Source organism: Harpia harpyja, chromosome 1 (genome assembly GCF_026419915.1).
Source record: "Harpia harpyja isolate bHarHar1 chromosome 1, bHarHar1 primary haplotype, whole genome shotgun sequence".
NCBI lineage: Eukaryota > Metazoa > Chordata > Aves > Accipitriformes > Accipitridae > Harpia > Harpia harpyja.
In genome coordinates, this window is record NC_068940.1 from 63,144,497 (window position 1) to 63,165,628 (window position 21,132).

Genomic DNA, 21,132 nt, shown 5'->3' on the forward strand with positions numbered 1-21,132 from the left:
TATGTGTAAATAATATACAGGAGGAGAGAGTGAGTGAGCATGTATGTTACCAAACGGAGCGGTTATCTTTTTTTGCAGTTGTGGTATGTTGACTTCCTGTGTAGCTGTTCAGACTGTGTTTGAGCAGTTGTGACTGGAATTTTTTTTCATGTTTACAAGTTTTCTTTGAAAAGAACTAAGTGATTAATAAAAGTTTGACAGCTTCTATTTCATTATCCATGGGATCCAAAAGGACTGAACTGTGGTTTGGTCCCACTTACAATAGCAAGCTGGAGCGGCAGGGGGGAAAGCAAATGTGTTTATGATTGAAGGATGGCTCCCTGCCTGCTGTAAATAGCCGTTGGTTTTGGGAAAGGGAAAAAGTAAATGCAATGAAGAATTAAAGAGGAAAGCAGAATAATTGCTTTAATAGAGGACAGCTCTTGGTCTGCATCTGGCATCATTGAGCCACTTTGATTCTAGACAATTTGGTGTGTGCCAGAAGTTCTTACTGGCCATGCAGGAGTGACCTCTGAGCCGCCCGGGACAGTCCTGCACAAGGTGTGGAGCGTGGGGAGAAGGAAGGGAGAGAAATAAATTATTTTAGGTCCTGTAGCCCTTGTCTGTCTTGCAGTGCACTCCAGGATGTTTCACTGAATACTGTTAACAAAGTGTTATTCCTAAGAGGGTGACTTTGGCAACATCTGCGTTGCTAGATAGGAGCCACTGGAGACTGCATCCAAACCACTGGGGGCTGGCTCCCTCCAGTGCAGACTGCCTAGTGCTCAGTTCCAGATTTTTTCTGGGCCCCCTGGAGCCTCTCTAGTCCCAGGACAGTAATGTAACAGTTTGTGCGGTTTTTGTTTGTTTCAGCTTGTCTGAAATAAGGTGAAGGCGTGCAGGGGCCCACCACCGTAGTATGGTATGCTCTCAAACTGAGGGGACATGCCGTGTGCCTGGGCGTGACAGGAGAGCATCAGGGTGGCAAGGGATTTGTCTGGGGAGGTGGGAGGGGACATGACACGTACAATGACAGGGTAGGGCAGAGGGAGTCAAACGGGGAGCGTTTTCTTGCCTATAGCCTCTTGGGAAGGGTCCTTGGCGTGGTTTTATCCTTGGAAACACACCTGAGATTTGGGTTTGGTTGGATCTACTTGGCTTGGTTTGTTAGAGGCTGGAAGGGACCTAATATGTATGCAGCGGGTGGTGTCAAGGGCCCAGGAGTGAAATTGGGAGCCCAGATGTTTGACAGAATGGGTAGATGTACCCGTTACACTCTCCACCACTTACAGGGTGGTGATGTATATAATCATATAAAATACTCATCTTCTAGTGGTTTGGGAGGGTGTGCTCCTCCCTTTTAAGAGGGTTATGATTAGTTGGGTTTGTTGATGTTTGATGTAAATTAATTTACATCAAAGTGTGTTTTTATGTCCTGTAAACAAGGAGAACAATGGTTGGTTTGTTAACTGAGAGGACAGGAAAGGGCAGATTTCCATGTCAGCGAACAGCCCATCCCTGTTGTGTGAGCTGCTGTTGAGAATCATCATGAAATAGGAAGCAGCCTGCATGGCTACCAAGGCTGCTGCTTTTTCCTTCGCTTATTATTTACACTGCAAAGAAAATGAAATTGCTGTGGCAGGGCAGGAAAATATGCTGTCCTGAAACTTGGCAAGGCCAGAATTGCAGCTGTCTTAACTGTTCTCCCCCCCCTTCCCCCGTGGTAGTATGATCATGGGGAAATCATATCTGCCTTTGTCTGCTTTGCATACAGGTAGTGCTTCCAACATTTATTTTGGAGAAAAGATCCCTGCTGGAGATGTATGCAAATTTCATGGCCCATCCAGACCTGTTTTTGTCAATTGCAGCTGGAGCCACTCCCGAGGAAAGAATTATCTGCTTTGTGGAGTATTATCTAACAGCTTTTCATGAAGGCCGAAAGGGAGCGGTTGCCAAGAAGCCCTATAACCCTATAATTGGTGAAACGTTTCATTGCTCGTGGGATGTGCCTAAAGATAAAGTGAAAGCATTCAGAACTAACGGTGCCTCCACGGTTCCTAAGGACCCAACCAAGGAGTTTGGCCAGGACCAGTCCACGTGCTACAAGCTGAGGTTTGTAGCTGAACAAGTATCCCATCATCCACCGGTTTCTTGCTTTTACTGTGAGTGCAAAGAGAAGAAAATGTGTGTGAACGCTCACGTATGGACCAAAAGCAAGTTTATGGGCATGTCAATAGGTGTTTCTATGGTAGGTGAAGGTAAGAAATGTGCTTTTATTTGGGGTTTTTTGAGCTAATGTTGTGGGTGTCAGCACAACAGAAATCCAGATATTTTCCTGCTTGCTCTCCCTCTGACCTTTCATTTGAACCTTGTGGCTATTTGCTTTTGTGAAGTTTGGAATTAAAACTGTAGGGTTCAACTTTCAACAAGTTCAACAACTTTCTTCTGTCTGGACAGAATGCGAGGCACACATTACGTGTATAAATGTGTGCTTATATTTATGTGAGTCTGTTAACTTACGACTATACTTCAGATACAATTAAGTTGTAGTAGCAAATGGCTACTGACAGCATATTCCGTAAGAACATTTTTATTTGTCTTGCTTACTTAAAGTAATATGCAATTCGATATGGGACAGTTTCACAACTGGAACAAAGCAATAGGAAAAACCACGTTTTTACTTAAGTCCAACATTCTTTTTTCATAGTTTCTGCAAAGGGTCATGGTTTCTGTAGTGTTTACAAAGTTAGTGTGTTATCTCAAGCTTTATAGAAAGTCATGTAGTCGTGGTATAAATCGTGATTTGCTCTATCGTACATATACAGTCTGCCTTGTGATAAGTCATTGCTCAACACAAATACAGAAATACAGGAAATCATAACAAATTCTTAATGGATGATCTGAACTGATAAACACACCTGTACCAGTGTCGTTACTGACTGCTAATGTATTGATTCAATGTTTCTAAGCAATTTAGTCAGTCCTTTTTGCCATTTGAGGGTAATTTCCTGTGTACGGTTTTTAGTGTTTTGTCTTAAAATAGCTTTTAGACTGTAGTCTCAGAAATACCAGGACAACTTACAGTAAATGCTTCTTTTTGTCATCATTATGTTAAATACTATGATATTAAAGGTAGTAAAAAAGTAGAGTGGGAAATGTAGTGATTTGGTTTTGCTTATTAATAACAGCAAAACAATTATGGTGAAAACATACAGATATCTTCTGCTATTTCTACTAGCTAGAACTAACGAACAAACTCAAACAGTAGAAAGGGCTGCAGTAGCTTCTTTCCTGATGGCAATATATTCCCTTTTTTGTAGAAGAGCCATGAAACTTCCTTACAACTGGATTTTATATTGTCGTGATAGTTAAAGTCTGTAATAGCACAGTTGTTTTCTTCTTCCTATGATTTAGGTATTTGGCTTTTAATACGGAGTTAAGGAACTTGGGAAGGGAGTGTCAGAAAGGAAATTGGTCTTTCTGTCTGTCTCCTGACAGTACTACTGCCAGCCTGAGTCATTGGTTTACCTTGCTGCTTTTTTCTGGTACATATTCATTCCTAGTACTCTTTTTCTCAGTGAAGGATGCTATTTAATGGAAATAAAACTAAACACAAAGTCACTTATGATTGTGTAGGAGTAGGGAAATTTATTTTTCTTGCTGCTAGCGCACACAGTTCCCTGGGATTGGGGGTGTCTACTGTGGGGATTATTTAAGACTTCAAAGTCCTGATGTGTCCCAGTTTTGAGAGAGAAAGGGTCTAGGAATTAACCGCTTCCTTATGCCAAAGATTGTTTAATGTGTATTTGTGAGAATAAGTTCTCCCCTATCCCCTTTTTTTTCCATGATCCTGGGGATATCGGGGGCGTGGAGGCAGGCTTTGGGGAATATCTGCAATGCTGAACTCTTTTATTGCAAGGTTTCCTGCTGTCTTTAGGGGCATTTTGGGAGGAAGTTTGGGTTTACCAATTCATAGTTACCATTTGTCTTTTTTGTTCGTGTAAGCAGTGCAAAAGCATGCAGCTTCACGGTGACAGCATTACTGGGAAGTGATGGAGAAACTCCAGTGCAGCCCAAGCATTTCTGTTGCGTGTTGAGGACTGGCAATAGGCAGCAAGAAGTTGTACTACTGAAGCTTTTCTATCATCTGAAAACAGCCAGCCTAAACCTGACAGCCTCAGTTTAAAATGTTTGCTTCGCAGTGCAGTTTCTTCGCTCAAAACCATGCTTTTTTCAAAATTTTTAAAATTTATTTTAGTCCCAGGGAAGTCTTCCTAATTAAGTTGGTGTGTAGATTTGTCAGGCTGTGCAAAAATTAGCATCTACTGCAGACATTTCTTTCTCATGTGCTGCATTAAGTATAAATTCTGTATTAGATTGAGGTCAGCATGAGTACTGGGGAATAGATTGCTGAACCAAAAAAAAGTAGCCGCTGGACTTACAATGTGGAAAAACTATATTTGTATTTACACGTCTGGTAACGCAAAGCATAGTAATTTTTTGATTGGAGAGTTTTCTTTGTATCGGAGAATTTTCTTTGTATTTAAGGATGTTTTATGCATTGTAGCATTTCAAATGGCGTGAGTTAGTCTAGCAAAGAGTAGACTGTGGAAAGACACTGTTAGTCAGAAAGTATTTGAAGGCAGTTAAGATAGGTAGAAACTAAAGTTAGCTACTAGGAGAAGCTTTCTGACAACAAGGTTGGCTGGTAAGGTTGTAGAATCTTATTTTAAACTGTTAAAACCAGATTAAGCAAATTTCTCAGGAATGATTGAAGTATGACTGATCCTGCTTTTGGTAAGAGACAGAGTGTCATCTCATGAATCATAGAAATCCCTGGGTTTTGTTTGTTTGGGTTTTTTGCTACTGTGCATTGGATAACCAAACTAATCATGTGTTATTGTCGGGTTTTTTGTCTTGTCCCTTCCTCCTCTTTTTTTCCACTATGAGCATTCAGCCCTTTTTTTTGGCTGTTGCTGGAGTTTACTTACATACATGTGGGTGCCTTTGACTTTTTGTTTGATCAGTAAGGATTTTACATTCTGCATGATGTTACTTGAAAGGCAGTGTCCTTGATATCTCTAATATACCTGTGTCTGTTCTGAGACTTGATTTAAATCATTCTGGTGTAAGTATAGTTGTTTCATTATACTGTGCATTCATTCAGTACTATTTGATTTATGTAGGAAAAAAAAGTTCCTTCCAAACAGAGCATTAGAGAGCTGCAATTAATGTTTTGGATAATTCAGTGGTAGGGAGTGACCATCTTGTTCTAGTTCAGATATTTATCAGAACAGTTTTGTTTGACCTGTAACTTTGTTGTGACCTTAGGGTTGAATACAAACAACTGTGATGTGTTTTGAAACTTTGCTCTCTGCTGAATAGTTTTGTGTCTCTCCTTCAAACAGTTCAATGAAGCTTTTTCTGCTGCAGTTGGCTATTTATGCAAATAAAGTAGTACTGAATTTTTGGACCTACATTATGTAAGGAATATGCTGGTAATGTTTCTGTGGTGCTTTTGAAGCATATTTTTTTAACTTGTCACAATGGCCTTAGATGTATAGAGCATGTTGCTTTTTATGCTTTGTTGTTAGAAGCAGCAGTGGATATGCTGAAATAGAATGTCATGGAAGTACAAAGGCTTCTATAAGAATTTAAAGAATGAGGACAGCATGGTCCTGTCATACAGGAGGTACAGCTCAGTATCTTAATTGTACAACTTTTAGTATATGTTGCACCTCAAAGTAGCTAAGATTTTTTTTTTCCTATCTGTGATTTTTGTTTGTTGATTCAAAGTATCAGTTGCAGCGATGCAGAGCCAGTAGGAAAGCACAGCTGGAAATCTGTGTGAGAAGCTGTTTTATACGCTAGCCCTTCATCTGTGGTTATGAGGGGTCTAAATCCAGCTTGCTAATGAAATGTCTTAACTTTTTCTTCACTATATAACAAAACTCCCATTCTTCAGAGTTGTCAGCATTGAATTTCCTCATGAAAAAGCTACCCTGAATAGAAAAGAGGATATTTTGCGTAAAAGAATTCATGTTGCATGCGCAGTCCCTAATTCTGGTTAATGTTAATTATGTACTAATGAGAGAGTGAGGGAGAAGAGAGTGTAATGAATAGGATCCCATTAAGTTTTAAATTAGCAAGGGATGGGAGAGTCAATGTAAATATTTAATGTTTTTTACGTGGTCCAAAGAATCTTCAGATACTGGTTGTAGGACAAGGATACTTTAGTGGAAAAGGCTGTGGTGAGCACACCTCACTGTAGGCTGTGCGTGTTCCTTTTCTGCTCTTGAGTTTTGTTGCAAAGCAGCAAAATCCAACAAAAAGTGTCACCTTTGATTCACGGGTTAATTTTTGCAGAGAGCATAAAGTATATTTAAGTGGGTTGCTCTGTATTATCAAGTGGCTAGTTATGTCTTGTGTTTTCACTCCTGCTATTTTAAATGTTTCAAAAACTAGTGAGGTGTAGGCTTCCAAAAATTATGTTTTAAATTGAAATCAACCTTGAAAAGATTTGATAGGTAGGGAAAAGGTTCAGTGCTTTTTACGGGATAAAGCTAAATGAAAGCAATGAATGTTTTTTCCCTTGTTTTTTTCTGTTCAAATATGTGTTTGTGTTTATAGATGTACAGGTCTATAATTTCTATTCCTGAGGCATTAAGCGACTTTTTAATTTACCAGTCCCAAAGATTGACTGCTCCATGCAACTAGAGCTACCTAAATATTTCCCTAGTACTAATTTTTATATTAATATTTTTTAGCCCAGTGGTTTCAGAACAGTTTCCGTATGGCATGGCACTCATTACTTAATTTGGCAAATGGCTCCAGTCTTTGGAAAATGAGCAGTGCAGTACAGCTCACTGGAATGTTTATGAGACGATAAGAGGCTGGTTCTGGCATCTCATGTTTTCCCGTGTGAATCTGCACGGTTGGTGATGCACTACACTCGTGTGGGGTTCATCCCATACGTAACTTACTCCTGTCTGCATTATTTGTAACACGGCACAGACAGAGTGAAGAGCCTGTTAATTTAGGAAACTGCCCTAGGCCGTTTGTGTCCCACGTACCGTTTGTTGTTCAGATTGATCTCCATACAGTCGGTGGGAAGCATTAAATTTCACATGCCTCTTCTGCAGCTTATTGATCCAGAGCCGCCTCTGGGTATTTCGTCAATATGTGTTACTGGAAAATCAATTCACAAAGCTGCAGCATCAGTGATGGACATGTAATAGTCAAATGGGGAGAATTACATGCTGTGAACATCACTTCCTTTAATGCAGGCTGAGGAATCGTGGAAAGGAGCATGACTGTGAATACATTGCCTTAGTCAAAAGCAGGAGTAAATGGTCTTGAGGACATTTCAAGGGGGAATTTCAAAATTCTGCACTTGTTTACAAAAAATTCACCCTTCTCTGTGGGATTTTTTCTAATAAACTAGATTACTAAATCCACTGTTCCTTCCAGAGTACTTGTCTGGTGCATTCTTCCATGCGTAATAGCTGCCTATAAAGACTTAAGATTTTTTTTAAAGGAATTTGCAGTTCTGAAATAATTCTTTGATGTGAGAGGAGGAAGCATTACTGAAAATGGAAGAATCTATATTTACTTATAGCCATTTTTAAACTAAAAATTAATAATCCCTTACAGTAGGGAAGCAAGGGAAGAAAAATAGCCTGTGTATTTTCCAGCAGATATTTTTAAAGATCAGTTACAATGTAATGATACTTATAAGCAGATGTTAAAAGTACACAACACTTTCAAAAAATAATTGTTAAATTTTAGGTTTTCTGCCTTTAATTTTCAAGATTTAAACTCGGCAGGGTAGGGCATGAATTCAAATTGTGGTAGCAGTTACAAATGTGGACTCGCAATGTCATTTTGGCTTCTACTTCCCTGAGAGCATGGGTCTCAGTTCAGATATAGTGGTGTAGCTGCAGTCTTCATGGTGCTTCAGTTAAACGAGGTTTTGCATGTGGACTCTGCAAATGATGGAATGCAAAACTAACAGTCACATTAGTAGTAAAAGTAATATCAAGTTGTAGATATTTCAAGTCTTCCCTTTATTCTTTTTTGGATTATAATTAATGAGCTGGAGTCATATTTCAAGTGAGAGAGCACTTCATTAAAAATGTATTTATTCAGATGTTTAAGGAATTCAAAGAATATGCTACCAGGTGCTAAAAATACTACCAAGAGACCTGGGTTCAGTTTTTAATCTCTAACCTGCTGTGGTGGTTAAATATTTACATTGAAGGTCACTGCTGTTATTTGCTGTTCACTTTTCAGTGTGCTTGGCAGCATTCATTAGAGCTCTGCATCCCTCCCACTCGAGTATGGAGGAAAAAAGCTATTGATCCCATCAGAGAGACAAAAGCAAACCTATACTAACCCAGAAGGAAATTGTGTTTATCATGGCAGTTTCCTCTCATGTGGGGACATGCAGTGACAGTCAGAGGAGGATGGCTGGGCCTGGGGAAGTAGGAGGCTCTGGAGAAGCTCACATGAAGGTTTGGTTCATAAATACAGTGATGTTCTCTCCCAGTAGTGAGCATCACACCTGCCCGCTGTACTGCTATTAGACCTTTTGTGTCTTAACCCCCCCCCCCAACCTGACAACAGAACCCTCAAAACTGTCATGTTGGAAGCTGATGCTTTCAGGCGGACTGTGCTTTTTGACTGTGTGAGGATTGTGTCTGTGCTTAGACCATTAAGACTGAGGAAACGTGACTTCATGGGTAGCACCACAGGCCATTTAGAGCAGCTGGTTGCTGCTACGTGTCTGTTGTCCATGACTGTAATGAAGAAGGTGGAGAATAAATGGGAAGAGGAGGAGAAGGGAAAGCTGACAGACTTGAGTCTAAAACCTGTTGTAGTTCTCTGTGTGGAAAATGCCCAACTGCAGGCTGTGAGGTTTCCTTTCTGCGTTTAATCAGTACCCATTAGCTTTCGTTGATCCTTTTTGAGTATCATCATCTAGTTAAAAGGCTTCTTGATTGTTCTTTATTAATTTCACGTTATTACAGCATCCATTTAATGCATTTGATAAGCAGAGTTGTCTTTTTGAGTACGAGTTCTTCCTGGTTGCGTGTCCTGGGTGAGTCGGGTAGTTCAGCCTTCCTGCAGTGTGTTCAGCTTGGTTTTACCTGCAGGTATGGAGCCGAGGACGCTTGAGGCAAAATGTTGAGTGTGTTCCAACTGTGTCCTGGCTGTTCCCTGCTGGTGCGGGTTCAGCAGATGACATGAGGAACTTGTGACTTGCCAAGGCAAAATGATGAAAGGTCCTTTTAAGACATTGCTTTTCTGTGTTTGTGCTTTTGCACTCTCCAGCTCATTTGTGTCAAACTTGCTGGAGTAGAAGTGCTGGCTGTGTAGTTGCCAGCAGGCTGAGGTTGCAGAAGTCCTGGGAACAACTGCATAAAACTATTCCGTTTTGCAAAAGATGTTTTCCTGTAGAACAGTTTCAGAAGGCAGAAGTGACAAGGTGCAGAGCTTCCTGTGCCTGTGTTTAGTTCTATTAATTGGAGCCAGTATTTAAGATGATGATTCTTGTTAGAGCTCTGTGCTTTTAAATTTTGTATCTTTTTTAGGTTTGTGTTTTTGTACAACATTAAGGGCATATTTTTATATTGGCAGTAGTAATGCCTTGTTCCTATTTAGTGCTTTTTCATCATTGCATGTCAGATCACTTTGCAAAATTAGTGTCATTATTCCCTTAAACAGATAGATGAACTAATCAATACCACTACCAATGTGTTCTTCCCCTATCTGCCCCAGGGTGAAGGCAAATTGACTCAAGCTCATCTTGTTTCTAAATAGATATGTCAAGATCATTTTTCTGATTTTTTTCAAATATTTCTGGGTTCTAAGTGCTTCCCGTGATGGGTTATTTTCAACCCCTGTTCTGAAAAATTATTTCAGAGCTGTAATTTTTGTCTTTAGGCAGTTATTAATGGGACACAAAAGACTAAAACTCTAATCAAATATATATTACAGGTATTTGGCATGATCTAATTCTGTGTGCAAGGTTTAAGGTACTCTTTACCTGGTCTTATGTCCTGTTCTTTGTCATCCTGAAGACCAAACTACAGCTATGGTGGGGGTAGAGCTGTATCCTTAACCCAAGGGGAAGCTAGGATCTGATCAGACATGCAACTTCCTTTGTAGTTACAAATAATCTTGAAAAATTACTGCTGCTGCATGTTGTTGTTTTTAGTTACAGCCCCATAATGCTTAGGTTAGATGTCATGGTTTAACCCCAGCTGGCAACCAGGACCCACACAGCTGCTCCCTCACTCCCCCCCAGTTTGGCTGGGGGAGAGAATTGGAAGAGTAAAAGTGAGGAAACTCATGGGTTGAGGTGAAGACAGTTTAATAGGTAAAGCAAAAGCCGTGCGCACCAGCAAAGCAGAACAAGGAATCCCTTCACCACTTCCCACCAGCAGGCAGGTGTTCAGCCATCTCCAGGAAAGCAGGGCTCCATCACACCTAATGGTGACTTGGGAAGACAAACGCCATCACTCCGAATGTCCACTGCTTCCTTCTTCTCCCCCCAGATTTATATGCTGAGCATGACATCATACGGTCTGGAATATCTGTTTGGTCAGTTGGGTCAGCTGTCCCAGCTGTGTCCCCTCCCAACTTCTTGTGCCCCCCCCAGCCTCCTCGCTGGTGGGGTGGGGTGAGGAGCAGAAAAGGCCTTGGCTCTGTGTAAGCCCTGCTCAGCAGTAACAAAAAATCCCTGTGTTACCAACACTGTTTTCAGCACAAATCCAAAACACAGCCCCATACTAGCTACTGCGAAGAAAATTAACTCTATCCCAGCCAAAACCAGCATAGTGGAGGAACCTTTACTGAATGAAATGGAATTGCCAGTAATTTTCTCTGCATGGTAGAGACATTGGTCTTGGTGGTAATAGAGCAGTGGCCCTCGTGGCCCCTTGTTGATTATGCAAGACTTTTGCAAAGGCTGTGTGGGAAACCAGGCATTTGGAAATGAAGGAGCAAACTTAGAGGAAATTTCTAGATGGCTTCCTTAAGCATGTTTCCTAGTTGCACCCAGGCAGACCTAGGGAGAGCCTTTCACTCCCACCAACAAACACTTCAGTAAGACATTAGCAGAGAGGACCTGGTCATGTCTCATTGAATGGAAAACTGAGGGGTCCTTTTGCCATGCCCATATTTTTTCTACAGAGAGATTGTGATATGACACTGAGTGAGCATCTGAATATTCAGTGGCTTTTTGCAAGCAATTTTTCTTTTTTCCAGTTTAGCAGTTTATTGCTTGTCAGTAACACAAAATAAGTAATCCAGTCAGATTTTCTAATAAGCCGTTTGGTACCATGAAGGACCCCACATTCAAATTGTGTGCTTTTGAAAATGTTTCTTTGAAGAAATTTGTTCCAGGGGGCAGACTTTTTTTCTTAGCAGACAGCACCCTCCTTCAAGGCGAGTTGCACATTGTGCTCTCTGTGGAAGTACATTCTGATGACAGTAATTGGTCAGTGACTGCCAGGTCTTATCGGTGAACTTTTATCATTTCACTTTCAACCTTCTTCCTATGTAGGTGTTCTTTACTTGATGGAACATGAAGAAGAGTATGTTTTCACCCTGCCTAGTGCCTATGCTCGCTCGATACTTACCATCCCATGGGTGGAGCTTGGAGGGAAAGTCAACATCAGTTGTGCCAGAACGGGCTATTCTGCTACAGTCACATTCCATACCAAGCCATTCTACGGAGGAAAGGTCCACAGGTACGGGAATTACTGTCTTATTCTTGTTTACCTGCTGCTGGATTTCAATGGAAAGACTCTTGGGCATCTGTTCGGTTCTTCCGCTGGATTATTTTATAGACAGATATCTGAATTTGTTTTCCTATTAGTGTCTGAGATGACTTACAGCTTTAGAGCACAGTTTATTGTAATTATACATTTTATATCATTTAACTGAATTGGATATATTTGTCTCATTAAACTAAAGTGAATGTATTCTTCCAGGCTTTGTTGCTTGTAAAAATTGCTCTAAGTGCAGGATCAGAAAAATGTACACAGAAAAGACAGTATTTCTGCTACACCAGCTGCTGCTTCTGTGTGAGTCTTGTAGATGAACTGGTGTTCCAGGTGGAGCTCCTGTAAGGAGGAGAGAAGCAAAAGTGTCACTGCCCATAGTGGTAGCTCCCTATTGGGGACTCCCACTTCTGCACTGAAATTTCCAGATGATGAAAATACTATTTATGTGCCTTTGGTGCTCCTTTATTAAGGGTGTGAAGAGGCACTGTGCAAGATAGCTTCCTGTTTTACTTCCATGCTCAAGTTGATGACCCAGTCATTAACGTACACAGACCCTTTTCTTGTTCTGCTGCCGACTGTAGCAGTGTCCATGAGAAGACTGTGCTTTTGCATGGTTACCTCTGTTTTATTTCAGTTGGTCTAATTATTCTTCTATATGTGTGTCAACCGTTTCAATATTGTGTTCAGGCAAATACCAACATGGGGTCTTTTGACAGGTTTTTTTCCGAAAGGTGTAGATTATTAACTGGTGTCATTAGGGAAAATTGGGGAAGGCTGTGCTGTATTAGTTTAATAATTTAAAAACCTATATGAGTTTACAGATTAGTTGACATGGCTTGGTGAAGCACATGTGTGCATGTTCACAGAGACACACACGCACATGAAACTTCTCCCTGCATTTTGGTTTTCCAGTCCTATCTATCTATTTTGCTGACTCTCAGACCAGTTCTTGGACCACTGAGGTAGCTTTAGTCATTGCCTCTAAGCAGCTGAGAAGTAAACTTGCAGAGCTAAGGAAGAAAATAAAGGTACCTGAAGTCTTTGACACAGGTATCTGACAGCATTATGTTCAGGTGTGAAAATACCGTGTACTGAAAATGTCACATGAATGTCAGGAGTTGTTTTTCAGGCTGATGAGGTAAACAGTTCTGGGTTAGAGCTGAGTATCAGAGTTTTTTAAGTTGGGTTACTGCTGTACTTTGGGAGAATGTCGTCCAAAAGCTATTGCTGTATTAGCAGAGTTTTCTTGGGTTGAGTCTTTCTTTTTGGAGACAGTGTCAATACATTGCTTGAAAAATTACTTTGTAGATGTAGAAAGCTGCTTGTAGCCTTAGCTGTGGTAATGCTTTCATATGGTGATAATAAATGGTACCAGTTATTTCTGTGGTCTTTTTTTCTTCCCTCTTGAATTAGGGTTACAGCTGAAGTGAAACACAATCCCACTAATACCATTGTATGCAAGGCGCAGGGAGAATGGAACGGTACTCTGGAATTTACTTACAGCAATGGAGAAACCAAAGTGATTGACACTAACAAACTGCCTGTTATCAGGAAAAAGATTAGGCCGATAGCAAAGCAAGGCCCACTGGAATCAAGGTAAGGGCAGAGGCGTTACAGTATTCTGCTTCTGAACCTCGGATGGGAACAGAACAGGGAAGCAAACTGCAGTTATAAATGGTGTGGTTCAAAAACACCTCACTTCCTACAGCATGTTAATCTAGGCACAAATAGTTGGAGCTGTGTATTGGTTCTTTAGAACATAAATTATAGTGTCGTGTACATCAATTTTCTAGAGGGGGAAAATGCTTGTATGCGTTCTAATGAGCATTTGGAAAATGGTAATGCAGTGTTTTCACCTGCTTTTCTGAGTGACTGTAAAATTGTAGTCAAATTAATTTGTCGCAAGTAATGTTGCATCTTATAATTTACACTGGAATTTCATGTTTTATATATTTTAGAATATATATATGTAAAATGTGATGCAATATGAGATATAAATACACACACAGACACACGTGATTTTAAGGCTCTCAGCACCCATGTCACATGCCTAATTCTGACTAGGTACATTAGAAAAAAACTTGTTCTGTTATTCACTGTCAATAACTGTTGATGCTTATCTTCAGAAAAATCAATATTTTTATTGAATTTAGGAACATTTTATTGGAGGATTTAAAAACATGAGTTAGGCTTCATTTTATTATCTGTAAATAGTACAAAGGTGTGTCTTGAGTCATTGTGCAGGGTCAGATACCATTTTCCTACTTTCTAGACATGCTTGCTTATCACAAACTCATTTTCCCCCTATAGTTTTGGAACAGAAAGGTAGGGGTAAATAAGGAAACCAGTAGCTCTGTGGTGTATTTATTATATTTCTTAGATATTAGTAAGCAAATTACAACTCTCCAGTGTTTCTGCAGGATATGCAGTTTATCAGATTGTAAACAGAAACTCATTTAAACACCCCTGGAAGTATGTGCAGGCTGCAGTTGGTTTCTTCTGAGTATTTTTCTGAGCAAAGTTTCTGCTAGGCTAATACAGTGTCAGAAGGCTTTGTATCTGAATGCAGTCAGTAGTGTGAAAAACAAGTTTGGTTATATACTGATAATTATTGTTAACTGGGAATATAGAGCACAGACCTAGAAGGGCTCCTAGAATCAGTGCATCAATTCCTCTGTTAGTAACGTGGTGGGAAGAGTCACTGTCCCAATTTAATGTACAATTGGCTCTTGGCTAACATTCATTTATAATTCAAAAATTTAACTGCAAATAAATGTGTATCATTTGGGGGTGGATCATCAGTAAAGAATGTGAACAGGAAATGATAAAAATAAATCCATCTGCTTTGAGAAGAAAGCTTAGGTTGTGAAGAGTCAGGAACAGGAACAAAAGCTATTGAGAAAGTTAACTTGCATGGCAAAATACTGGGAGTTGAGCAAATCTGAAAATCTGGTCCACAAATGCAATGAATATCCTAGGAGAGCGATGGTTCACAAGCTGCGTGACTTGCAGAAATGGCATGGAGAACATGGCATCAGTCTGCCTCTCACCGTACTGTTGTCTAGCCAGGCACTTGGCCATGGCAGAAGTGTTCTCACTGCCGCTTGTGCTCCTTCTCCATCACACAGGCACCTTTGGCAACATGTCACCAATTCTCTGAAAGAAGGCAATATTGATGCAGCAACAGAACACAAGCACCGCCTTGAAGAGAGACAGCGAGCAGAAGAGAGGCAACGTGTGGCTCTTACAATGCCGTGGAAACCAAAATATTTTGCCAAAGAGGTACTTTCATTGTCATATTTTAAAGACCCTATAGCATGTTTCTACATACAGGAGGATGCTAGTACAAATGAATTTGTCTGTCGTTTTTACCATGGGCTAGTGTTGTTACATACCACTGAGTGTTTTAAATTCTATTTTTGCCAGAGTTTGGCTCTTAAAGAAGAGCAATGGATTTTTCTATCTCCATATTGTAAACTTGTTCACTTTCCTTCAGTTAGATTTATTTTAAGCTGAATTTTTGGTACCTCATGTTAGGCACTTAAAGCCATGTTTTTTATCTTAAAATCCACACCTTAATTTGCAAACGCTATGTACTTACATCCCCTACTAATCTTAATCCCAGCATACTAAAGTGAACGTGATCTAGGGATATTTGTCCAATGTAAGTAAGCATGGACATCTTAAACAGAGTCTTGGGTTTCATCTGCTTGAAATGAAATAGATTTTACTAAGTTCGTCTTTGCCCTTTCTTAAAGGGGGAAGGGAAATAAGACTGACTGAGGGAATTATTATGTGACTGTGTTGTTACGTTAGCCGGTATGTGCAGCTATTTAAACCAGCAGTTCATCTGTTGCATGTTCCCATTGCCTCTCTTCCCCCTTATATTTTTTCCCTCCTGCCCAGATTACCTGTAAATTCATCAAGCACAGCATTTTCAGATGACAGGGATGGTTTCTTGTGTTGATTAGTGTTACTTTAGCTTTTATGTGGACATACACAGATCCAGTATGTGTAAGTCTTGTTTGTAAACTCTCCCCTAATTTTCTTGCAGGGTGATGGTTGGCTATACTTGAATCCTCTCTGGAAGACTCACTGACGGGATAGAGCAGTTGCCTCATAACTTTACCTTAAAGGCATTAAAATGATACAGTATATAACTTCAAGATGTCATTAATAGGTCCTGTTATCAGAAGATACAAATGAGAAGCTATATACTGTGAATGATGCATCTCAAAATAACCACAAGCTCAAGTTTATTCAGGAGCCATTTTGTGTGTATGGATACACAAACACACACGCACACGTCCATATATACACACATATATACACGCAGTGTGTATGTGTTTGTGTGTGTATTATTTACACTACATGTAAACAAGTATAAACACTAACAGTGATTTAAAGACCTTTTCCTCTAAGTGTTAGGGCATAGAACTCCTGCTGGACTCAGCTGGGGTTCCCCGAGTTGTGTGCTTGCAGGATCAGGCCCTTTGCTAGTATTTAAGAAAATACTTTTTTATTAGTACCGGTTAAGGTTTTTCTATTTTTCACTTTTGCCAAAAATGTTTTGCACTTCAAATGTGATGTGTCACTTAATGGCAGTCATTCTGTCTAAACAGTCATTGAGTAACTCACTTTGACATAAGAATGATACGCTGACAGCGCGCTTGCTCTTCGGGATGCCAATTTAAGAGCATGTTTCCTGTCACTTATAAGTGGGAATTTTCTGCCATCTTATAAGAAGTAGCAATACCTTCTCAAGAAGATTGTTCGCACTAACCCGTTGTGTCCTCACTTTTTTGTTTGTTCATACTTCCAGCTGTTTAATAGATCTCTGGTCACCAGTGAGCCAGCTGCTCTGGTAATTTTGATCTTGCTGTGTCACGTTCTCTGGCTACTGTCATGCCAATGCTTTTGGGTTACATGTTCTGCTAAATCCCTTCTGGCAGGTGTAGCTGTGGTGGTCCAGCTCACTCTTGCCTCAGCTTCCCACCCCGACGTAAGCGAGGCCCGGCCTGGCCGTTGGGCTGTGTCACAGCCTTGCCTTCCAAGTTAAACCACTGCTGATGCGTTCCTGCTGAAATAAATGCCAGGCTGTGCATTGAGGCGGGTGAGGCTGGGTAGGAGTCCTGTCCTGGTGTGCCGCTGCGACGGGCGTCAGCCTTCCCCACCCGCTGGGAGGCGGGTTCTGAACACTGCTCTGGGAAAGGAGACGGAGCTCGTCTGGTCAGAGCCCTTAATTCCATATTAAGGCTCCAAGCAGACCTGTATTTTGATTTCTTTTGCTTTTGACCCAGTTGATTGCTTCTGGATGCGAAATACTTGGATGAATAGAGACAATATAACTAGCCTTCTCAGATGAATGATTTTCTGATGTAAAAGTAACAATTTAGTAAATTATTACACTGAGACAATAACTTCATTAATGAAACAAACAAAATGGGATATAATTTGTTTTGTAAAGTAAAAAAAAAGTAAGTAAACAATCCTGTAGCTTCATCTTGCTTTGTCATGTAACCACTGTGACATTAAGAAAGTGGATTCTAAAAGTGTGTTAAGGCTTTGTTGCGTTTTAGTTCATATTTGTTGAAAGTGAAGATGTTTTTGAGAGAAGTGGCAACAAAAGGCAAACGTAAAATGTGCTGACTGCTGCTCAGTGCTTCTTTCTACAGTGCCCTGTAAAGAAACCACTATATTTCTAACATACAGTAGCATGGATGCCTACCTTTCTGTAGTACTGATTAATTTTGTGCCTTTTGTCTGCTGTCTTAATACAATAACTTAGGCTTTATAGATACTACACAAATATATTTAGGTCAAAGCGCTGAGCTTGTATCTGTTCTTGTGCGTCCTGCATTTTATAATTATTTTTTTGGTAGATGTTAAAATATCTGGAGCAACTCAGAAGGCTAAATGGAGGTGTGTACACAAGGAAACATGCCAGTAGTTTTTCATTTGGACATAATATTTAATAGATCTTTATGTTTGGACTTCAGATCCCTATTTAATGAAGGTGTGGCTCCTTTTTTCCTCCTAAATGCTATTTTGTCTGCTTGTGTGTCCTTTTTTTGCACATTAGAAAGATTCATGTATACATGATTTAAATCCTATTTAAAAAAAAAAAATATGGAGTGTATGAGCTTGGTTTTGTAACTGACACTTTTTTTTTTTTTTAAAAGGGAAAAAAAAAAATCTTATTTTTAGGAATAGTTCATGTTTTTCTGTATCAAAACCAAAATTATGCTGTCATAGTAATCACCGAACTACTACCAAGTATCATCAGGAAAACGTCTTTATCACCTGCAAGAATTAACTTTATAATGGATCCACTCTCATTCTAGAGGTTAGCCTGAAAAGTAACTAGACGTATTCATACAGTTTATAATATCATCACAAAGAAAAATCGAAAATACAGAATTAAACACGTGGAATATCCTCCCAGAACTCTTGACTTTCACACACCAAAGAACAAGCCACATACATACTCACTAAAAATAGCCATTGAAAACCTGTCAGGCATGCAGGCCCGCCCTCCTGAAAGAGTAGACCTCTTTCAGCTTTGATGGCATGACTGTCGAGGCTACAAAGATGCTGTAGCCATTCTTTTAAGGAGAAGTTTGAATAATTTTATGCTTGTAATTTATTGAAGATTTTTTCTGTCTGCATGGTTGGTTGTTTCTGCATGCCGAGAACATTCCACTTGTGCTCTGACAAATGTTTTGTTTTGTTCTGATGCTGTGAATAATCCCCTGATATCTTTACCACTGTTTCTCTTCCAAAGTAACTTGGGAGAGGCAAACATAAAAATAGTCCTTTCTGAAAAGATGCCATCAGTGAGAGATTCCAGAACAAGATTCACAAGTGTCATTTTATTTTTCTGATAATTATGTGTTCAGTATATTTTACAGGGCTGAAAAGTAAATATTCATAAGCCTTATTCTGTAGGTTGTTCCAATAGCTGTCTTGGATTTGTAAGTAAATATTTTCCTTTTCAAGTAGCCAATGTACACTCTGAATTGTAATGTAAAAACCTCCATGTAGTTCAATTTTTTTTGTGCACACCTGTAGAAAGCCTATGCAACCTTTTTCTTTCTTAAATTAGAGATGTTCAGAAAGAAAATTTATACCTTTATCATTTAAAAGATGCTCTGGCAGTCTCTTCTGATTTGCCTTCCTTTCATAATTTGTGAATTTACGACGACAATGCTGATGAATAAAAGATTTGTTTCATTTAGTAGTGGGATGCCCTTTCTCCTTCCATGGAAGCATTAGTTGACTGCTATAAGTTACTCAGATGTCCAGGAGCGGTGTATCAGGGTGCCTGTGAGCTGTTTGCATGGTTCTGATAGAAGTGACTTGTCAGCTGAATCTGGGTTTGTTGTGGGGTTTTTCTGCCCTGTTCACACTGCCAGACACAGTATAGGTAAGTTTTTGTTTAAACTGGACAGCACTACACAGGGAAGGCAGGGCTGGGCAGCATCACAGCTGTAGGAAAGGCTGAGGAGCATATGCCTTATTTTGACAAATAAAAAGGAAATAGGTTAAGGTGTTCCCTTGTTTCTGAAAATCGTATTTCATTTAATCTTTGTCATTAACAGATTCTTGATTAGATACCTCTTAAAATACAACTCTAACTTATTGCAGTATTGGACACTTGCACGTGGAAGAAAAATGTGCTTAAAGGCATCATGGGTCCTGGTCAACATTTTTCAAGTGTTAGATAATGCAGCTGTGGTTTACTTTAAACATTTCTCCACAGTGTTGGAAACTGTCATGCCAGAACACTTTGTTTTTATGCAAAACAGAAAACAACACTGGCTGTGACTAGGACAGGAAATGCTACCCAGTCGTGTTCCTTGCCTTCTGTTGCATTGCTTCAAGGCCATGTTGTGGAGCAGTTTATACATTTGGTTTAAAGACATTACTGAGTTTTAGTCATAGCCAAATACAACTTTTGGTTTTTACTTGTAGCAGGATTGATACGTACAGAGGGCTGAGTCAAAGCATTTAACTGGTTGTTCAAGACTAAACCTATCAAGTTATTTAACTAATGACTTTTCTCCCCCTCTGTTATGGAATTACTTCCACAAGTCAAAACATTTCTTCTGGGATTACCAGTCATACTGTCTGCCCTCACTGCTTTCAACAGTAATGATTAAGTGATACTGGAACTTACACAATACTGGCTTCTAGACACTTGCAGTTTTAGTTCCTTAGCAACTGAAGACGACCAGAGTCTGGCTTAACTTTTTTTTTTTTTTTTTACTTCAGATTCTACTGTTTTGTGGCAGTTATGCTTCAAAATTTGACCTACTAGAACAACAAAAGGATGGCTGTAGCTAAGGAAATAAACTAGTATGGAAGGTATGTTTGATAATGATGCAAGATGCTAGTATTCTTTGCTGGTACTAGTGTGGTTCAGCGCTCAGAAGAGGTACAGGTTAGTTTAGCTGAGTAATTCTAGGATGCAGGTGGAGAACAAGGTAACCTACGTGGTGTGCGGGGTCATGAGGAACCAAGGAAGGTGATACAATGCCTGCCAGTTCTTCTTTGTAATTTTGTTTTTTCTAAATGGCTGCCTTAATGACTCCAACTTTTCATTTCATTTTAAATGCAGAACATTGGCAGAAACCTTGAAGTCACGTTAGATTTAAGAAAGCTCAGGTAAGCGGTAGGCAACTTTACGCCCAGGCTGGCCAAGATTCCTGTAGTTAGGTTATTTTTCTTTTACGTAGCTTTAAAAATGCTATAAACGGTGACAGGATTCACTTATTCTGCTCTGTTAAAGAGAACACTGTCAGCTAAGGCAGAAAACAACTGACAGAACTGTAAAGCTACCTAAAGATGGGAAGGCAGCTTTTTATTTCCTTTTTTAAAACAAAGCTGAGTTACTGCCAAGCCACAGACTGACCAGCAGCATCTGTTCTGCTGCCTTTCAGATGTTCTTCCAAATGTTAGATCACTTCTTACCAGTGGTGAGGGGGTAGGATGCAGATTTGCTTGGAAGAAGCAAGATACTACAAATCATGCACCACATAATCACCCCTTCTGCTTGTGGGTAAGCAACTGTAACAGCTTGAGCTTCTGCAGATGCTGCAAGGATTCACTGCAATGTGTGTGTTTGGGAAAGATGGTTGCTGTTCTTTATTACAGCCACCCTAATTTCATCACAGCAGAGGCCCTACGTTTGGCTTAATAAATTGAAACTGGAAGGATGTTAAGTAGCTGCTGTGGCTTCATTACAGCAACTTCATGAGGTCAGCAGATTTGCATTACAGAGTTCGAATGCCTTAATTTATCACTAGGACTATAAGCAACATGTTACCAAGTTAATCACAACAAAACTGACACAACACCC

At 39.9% G+C, this 21,132-nt stretch overlaps 1 protein-coding gene across 1 annotated transcript in view; it reads left to right on the forward strand.

Moving 5' to 3' along the window:
• The window catches only part of OSBPL10 (oxysterol binding protein like 10), a 134,120-nt gene extending 115,112 nt beyond the window's left edge, over positions 1-19,008 (forward strand). Inside the window, 5 exon segments of the mRNA XM_052797493.1 lie at positions 1,754-2,237; positions 11,549-11,735; positions 13,185-13,367; positions 14,900-15,053; positions 15,826-19,008. Of these exon segments, the coding sequence (XP_052653453.1) occupies positions 1,754-2,237; positions 11,549-11,735; positions 13,185-13,367; positions 14,900-15,053; positions 15,826-15,870 (1,053 nt within the window). The 3' untranslated portion in view covers positions 15,871-19,008.
• The last annotated feature ends 2,124 nt before the right edge of the window (positions 19,009-21,132 follow it).